This window comes from Wyeomyia smithii, chromosome 1, assembly GCF_029784165.1.
Source record: "Wyeomyia smithii strain HCP4-BCI-WySm-NY-G18 chromosome 1, ASM2978416v1, whole genome shotgun sequence".
Taxonomy (NCBI): Eukaryota; Metazoa; Arthropoda; class Insecta; order Diptera; family Culicidae; genus Wyeomyia; species Wyeomyia smithii.
The window spans coordinates 49,192,324-49,199,747 of NC_073694.1; the positions used below are offsets into that span (position 1 = coordinate 49,192,324).

Genomic DNA, 7,424 nt, shown 5'->3' on the forward strand with positions numbered 1-7,424 from the left:
GTGCGAAATTTGTATTTCATTTGTAAGGGACTCCTTCCATATAGAAAAGGAAGGGGTGTCAAACCATTATGGATATATTTGTTGGATATATTTGTTATGGATTTGTTAAAACATCCACCTGCCAAATATGATTCCATTGACTTATTTAGTTCTCAAGATGTGCAGAAATTTGTGTTTCATTTGTATGGGACCCCTCCCTTCCAGAAGAGGAAAGGGTGTCGAACCAATATGGACATATTTGTTACTCCTCAAAAACATCCACATGCCAAATTTGGTTCCATATGCTTGGTTAGTTTTCGAGATGTGCAGAAATTTGTGTTTCATTTGTATGGGACCCCTCCCTTCCAGAAAAGGGTCACCTTTCCCGGCCCCTAAAACCCCTATATACAAAATTTCACGCCGATCGGTTCGGTAGTTTCCAAGCCTATATGAATCAGACAGACAAACAGACAGAGCTGCATTTGTATATGTTTAGATTTGACGATTATAGCATAGCCCTGGTGTATGTGTGGATAGACAAAAATGTAGCATACCTTCTAGAACTGTCATATATACTTGGCTCCAAGACGGTTCAACAATCGAAACAATGAACTGACCAGCGACAAACGTCTCTGAAAATAGCTAATATAGATCCATTCATTGGCACGGTGATAGCTTCTTTTTTCTGAGATGCACTTTGAACAGATTATCTTAAAAAAATAGTATTACACACATTTACACTTTAATTAGATTTGACTTCTCGAAAAACGAGTAGAGGATTCTTCAAAAATGAATGAAGATATGTAATCTGCATTTGATTATTTGTTTCTAACGAATTATTCTTCATCTACCAACTCAAAAATTACAAAAAAATTAAAAGAATCAACATCAACAAGCAATCCCGTATATCATCAACAAGTTTTTTAACTTAGAGTATGCCTATTCTTCTAATTGGCAACCACAAGAACTAATTGCCTATCACAAGCAAGTTTCGCAAATTGAGTGCTAAATAAATCATCAACATTCCTGTAAAGTCCGCCATGTGCATACTTTCACACTTTCCGTAGTGCTCGGTGTTCTAAAAGGAAAAGATACCGTCCATTCTAGCTAAGCCCGGTCCTGGTTGAACGATAAATAAGTTATGATCAATATTTTTCGTATCACAGTACCTACTAGTGCGCCATCGTTGTTAGACTTCATGTGCTCGGAGGCCTTATGCAGGAAAGCGGTATGTGCTCACGATGGTATTCCATTCGAAGTTTACACTCGATAGTAAATATTTGAGGCTTTATTCATGCATACTAAATCAAGTATTAATTCGTGCATAGTGTATGTAGTTGCAAAGCTGTCAACAATACCCATCCGCATTTGAATGGGCGGTATTTGGTTATTAATTATTGACTTTAGGGAGACTTCTGAACCAGGACGACGTTACAGCGGCAAAGTAAAATACTTACGCTAGAAACAGTAAATTCGTTTGCTTTGAAGCATCGATAGAGGTTCAAGCTGAATTTATGACAATAGGTGGCATTTTGTGGTTGTTTCTGTGAATATCATATCGCGTTATCTGTACAGCATCGCAGGCAACAAACGACCCAACGACCAATGCGACAATTAGCATATGAATATGCCACTACATTTTTGCCCATCAGGTTTCACTAATTTATTACCCATATTTCTGTCATATTCAATCGGCTTCGAATTGGGAATGAAATTGATTTTCTGCAAATGACATTCTACTGCAGTTCGCCGATTTGCAAAGCGACAAACGGCCGCCGCATGGTGGGGCGATTCCGAACAAAAAATGGACATCTTCGGTTGAAAATCATATTTTTATTTAATTTGTTTAAAAAAATTGTACTTGTACGCTTCGATTGTATACAATTATAGAACAGCTTCAAATAATGGGAAATTCGAATTTTCCCACTGTGGCTCCGGACCACAGCGGAGCCAATGTGAGGCTGCAGGGGAAGCCAGCCGAACAAATCGATTTGCGATTATCCGCTTAGCCTGCGGCAATGGTGTGCGGCTATTTGACCAGGTCGCCGATTCTGTCTGTTGGTCTCCCCCTCGACCACACACTTGCACACAGCGCCGCCTCAGCCGATTCGAAAGCGCGTGAAGTTGGGCGGATTAAAAATTTGAATTATAATAGTGTCGATAATTTTGCGCGGTGTTATTTTTCTTTCTCGCGCCCTTTGGCTGCGCCCGAGCCGATCGCTGGGAGCGAATTTATGGCGCAGCTGCTCACCTAGTAGCCGACAGTAACACAAATATGGTATCAATGATGGTGAAACATGTGTTTTGATTTATCGAGTGGATTAACGACGGCTGAATTGCGGGAAAACCGCTGCCGCCCGCCGAAACGATGGTGCTTCAATCACTCCTCTCGGTTGCCAGTACGTATCTGTTCCGTTGATTAAGACCACCTTTTGCATTCCACATCATGGCGGTCATGTTATAAATTACCGAACATGAGTCTGATTTTGTTTTACAACACACTCTGTAGGTACAACGGATTTTATCAATAGCAGAACCGAAATGCAAGGTTTCAATTTCCGATTTGTAATGCATGACTTGAGTCAAATTTGGCAGATTATTCAGTTGATTGCAACTCGCAATATGCCGGCTTGTGTAGATAGAGGACAGACAAAGTCGAACGGCCATAATCGGGCCCTAATTCGAGCGGTTGTTAAGCTGGAAAACACGCCACGCACAGTTTTCTATTCTCGTGCCTGATGACGTTCCGCAGCGGGGCATTACTGGTCCGTACCTGGCCTTACTCTTTGCGCTCTCATCCGTTCCACGTTCTGAAATAGTAATCCCGTGATCCTGTCATACTAATTTTGTTTTGCTCTTATGTTTCGCCGGTTTTTAACAGTTCGCGCAAGCAAGGGTATTTATTTGCAAAAATAAAATTTAGGGTAAGCAGATTTGCTTCGAAAGTGATGCGAGATTTCCGTCAATCTGAGCGTACAAAACTGAATCCTAAAAGCCAGTCCATTTTAATAAAACAAGCGTTATGTATTTTAATGTGTTTATTTTAGCGTAGTTATATTATTTTTAGATTTATTACATAAATTAAATAATTAATAGTTGAAAAAGGTTTAGATTTGTGCATGTTTGTAAAAAGAAAATAAATTGTCCAATATTCATGCAATTCCACTTCTGTATGACTTCAAGCTTCAATTGAAGAAATGTCGAATCAGTCACATACACCATTTCAATGCGATAATCACCTTATTTCAATGCGAAAATCACCTTATAATAATCACATGTCAAACGAGTACTCGCCACCACGACGTTTTTTCCCTCAAACGAATTTTGACATCTGTTCTAGAAATGAGAATTGGGTTGTTTAGCTATATCAGTTTTTTATATCATCTGAAAGAGCTACATTTTCCAAGCAAAACGTTATTTTCAAAAATTTTCTATCGCTGTCCTTTAATATTCAAATCACGAATTAAAACTGCTCGATATCTGCTCGAAATTGCTACAATGACAGTTCGCCCATATACCAACAGTCATTGTAGCGAATTTGAAGCGATTTTTATTCTTCATTTGAAAATCGAAGGACAATGATATAAAATTTTGAAAAATCACGTTATGCTCAGAAAATTACACTCTTCTAGCTGATATATAAAAATCCGAAACCCGTGAATAGCTAAACAATCCAACTACGCACGTAGTGTGCGAAGATTTTGGAAATTACCTAGGGTGTTTGTTCCATTATTTATCTCATTAAGCCGATATTCACGAGAAACGCATGGATTAAACACCAAATTTTAACGAAATCATAGAACAAATCAACAAAATAGGCCTACGTGCTCTTAAGGAATCGCCCAACATTGTATATTTAGTAAACTTAGCTAGATTTATCCTGAATTTTGTAAAACAAACTATTTTTCACAATGCTTCCATATCCATCTCAAAACTTGAATCACTGCTCAATTATTTATCTCACGACGCCCCCATCTTCATAACGCTGTTAATCATAAATGACATTATCATGAAAACCGTCGTAGCAGGTTACCTAGGTATCTTCTGTAGTTGTTTAGGAGCAAAATTGGTAACCTAGGTAACCACTGCAGTGTTGTCGATTTATGTCAGTTATGTCGGAATAATTCAACATTTTCTGTATGATTTTTTCGTATTAACAGAAACTGATTTGGCAACTTTTGATTTTCTGCAATAAACGAATGTCTTATATCGTTTTCATTTTAGAATCAAAGTTGAGAAAATGCTGAGAAAAAATTTATGACAAATATAAAAAAAAACAATAATGACATTGAAAACATAGAGACATCAAAAAATTACAAGAACTGACATAGGCTATCTGTAGAGTGCAATGATTAAAACAAGCACTAGCACACGGATAGCATAATTTTCTTAAACATTTAATAATCTAGGGAATATTCCAGAAGCAGCTGCTGTTCCTTACACGTGATGTTCCAAGGGATCAAAGGTGATAGCTTTGTTGGAAATAATAGTTTCTTTTATCTACTGGTTGAGTGTGCGAACTACCAGCCAGTATCCTTCTAACCATCAAAATGACCGGACAAAATTCATCGCAGGAACTAGAGCGGATTATTCACTGGCAGCAGAGAATATTGCGGCTGACGGGTGTCAACTTCTTCGATGATGATTTTAAAATCAATTTTCGCACCCTCATTACGACAGTGATGGCGATTTGTTTCACTACAGTACATATCACAGATATGTACATTTTTCGAGATGACATATTTAACTTCACCTTCGTACTAATTACCTTGTGCTACACATGTATCGGATGGATTCGACTGATAAATGGTTTAAAGGATTCTAAACCTATTTCATCGTTGGTTGTAACAGCCGTAGAAACTCATAGAAATGCTTCTACGGGTCAGCGTGTACAAAATATTCTGAACAGTTTTGTCAAACTCTTGAAACAAGCGGTTGTCACTTACAGCGTGATGTTTCTTGGAGGATGTATTATGAGTGCAATGTTGCCTATTATCGTTTATTTATGGAGTGGTGAGGCAATACTTCCATTTGGAATTATTCTCCCATTTGTGGATTCAGCCTCGCAAACTGGTTATATTTATAATTATATCTATCAGGTACTATGCATTATGTATTTTCCACCACAAATAGCCACCAGTCAAAATATGTATTTCATGCTGGTTTTCAATATTTGCATCGAGTATGAGTTGCTGATGTTGAAACTGGCCGAACTAGATCAAATGATTTCCAATAATAGTGAGAGCAATCTAAACGAATTGATTCATGACAAGCTGGTGGAAATTGTCCGTTGTCATCAACGGATTAATGAGTTTGTTTCGAGATTTGAAGAGTTATACTCTCATCAGATTTTCATGGAAATTAGTTGTGACGCTCTGCAAATTATCGTCACATTGTTCGTTCTGCACATCGTAAGATTGCATTCTTAATTTTGTGAGGAATTTTGATAAATTTATTTTTCTATTTCAGGAGCCCTGGGTTCCCGGTTACTTTGTCATTGTGGTAGCCACTTTCCAGCTGTTTCTGTATTGCTTATTGGGAACATTAATCGATATCAAAACTGACGTACTTTCGGAATGTATCTACAATGTCAGCTGGCATAAACTACCAAAAAAGGAGCAAAACATTGTACAAATTATGCTACAGGTTTCTCAATCTCCACGTCAGTTGACCTACGGAGGATTGGTACCGTTGAACATGAACCTATTTCAATCGGTAACTTTATGGAAATAACATATGAAAACTAACTAATGATTTTTTTTAAACAGATTTATCGCAAAATCTATTCGGTTTTCATGATGCTACAAACTTCGAGTGAGTGAGTCACCCGCAGTTCTACACGACTTATATATTTTACTGCAATATGAAGAAAGTAGAATGTTGTGTTATGTCTAACTTGTCAACTAAACTAGAGGCCCTGAAAAGAACCGTTTTAATTTATGATGTGGACAAAAACAGTAATGTTATATATACAGTTAAAGTATATGCCCTTCTCGAAAAAGATTGCCATTTACGTTGAAATACGTACACAGAACAGACATGCTACTTCGAGCAAAACGCTTTAGTAAATGAGTGCTCACGCTTTCACATTTTTTTTCGTTGTTCTATTCTAAAATTATTTTACAGTACATTGTTCGAACAGGTCGCTTCCAGCCGTTTGAAGATGCAGCAAAACTTTTGTTTCGTACTCTTATGACTGCAGTGTTAGAAACCATATCCAGTCAATATTCGCGGTCTCTAACACTGCAGTCAAAAGAGTACGAACATTTTTTTTTCGTTTCTCTAAATTGTACTTTTGGAGTGAGCTATCGGCACGCGGTATAAAAGCACCCTGAAAATGAATATGCAAGCTTGGGTATGAGTGTAATGAAATTTTGAGGCTTTATTGTCCTCACCAACATCCAGTATTCTTTTATGCACCGCTCAAAAAAACAACCCAAACTTCTAGTTCAGTTTGCACAGCGCCATTTTTGGCTCTTAATTTCTCCAATGCTTTCGAAATACGTCTCAAGCACGGTACGAGAGATTTTCGTACGAGTTTATCCATCTTTGTGGATATCGCGGCCTCAATGTCCAAAAAGGTAATTTCTATGTAATTTGTTAACACTATTGTGCCACACTTCTAAGACGCCAATCGACAGAAGAACTTGGAGTTTCTAGGGCGGTGATAAAGTCAATTTATGGGCACTAGCGAACACAGAACAGGTTGGTAAACGGCTGGGCAGTGCGTACCAATAGTACCCGTACTAGTTGGCATAAAATAAACCCCAGTATGGTCCAAAGCTGAATGCCCAGCAACTCCTCTCCCTACCTCCACATGGTACCGACTGGGATACGAGCAACCAAGGGAAGATCGGTAAACTGGTCTTATGCTGACAGGGTAGGGGGAGATGTTCTGCAAGCAGGGCAGCTTGCCCGAGCGTCTGTTTTCTATTTTAGAGGCGGCTCAAACAGCGTCTGATCCGGAGCGGACCGCTGAATTACGAAATGCGGTGTCTCGCCAGATACACCCAAGTCGGCAGCCCCGTCACGGGACTAGGCATCCGAAGCCCTAGTACGGTAGATGCCGGACTTAAAATACTACGAAAAGTCAAGAATTGAATAGGGACCGGAGCAATCGACAACGACCTAGGCGACGAAATAAGGAAGACGATTGGAAGCTCGGTACATGAAACTGTAGATCGCTGAATACCACGGATGGTGACCGGATTCTGCTGAATCAGCTTGAACCCCTCCGCTTCGACATCATTGCGCTCCAGATTGCTGCCGAAAAGGAAAAAGGGTACGGTGAATTTGTAACCGCAGCGCACTGTTCAACTATAGCGGCGGCACAACCAATGAGCTGGGTACCGGCTTTATAGTGCTAGGCAGGGTGCAGAGTCGTGTGATCAAGTGGTACGCGATCAGCGACAGATTGTGGTTGTTGAGAACAAAAGGCCGGTTTT

The 7,424-nt window shown here is 39.2% G+C and overlaps 1 protein-coding gene across 1 annotated transcript; it reads left to right on the forward strand.

Moving 5' to 3' along the window:
• Nucleotides 1–4,529: 4,529 nt before the first annotated feature.
• On the forward strand, nt 4,530–5,963 carry LOC129716733 (odorant receptor 67d-like). Its single transcript, XM_055666572.1, has 3 exons — nt 4,530–5,390; nt 5,449–5,694; nt 5,748–5,963. The coding sequence occupies exons 1-3, from the start codon at nt 4,530–4,532 to the stop codon at nt 5,799–5,801; spliced, it is 1,161 nt and encodes a 386-aa protein (XP_055522547.1). The 3' UTR covers nt 5,802–5,963.
• The last annotated feature ends 1,461 nt before the right edge of the window (nt 5,964–7,424 follow it).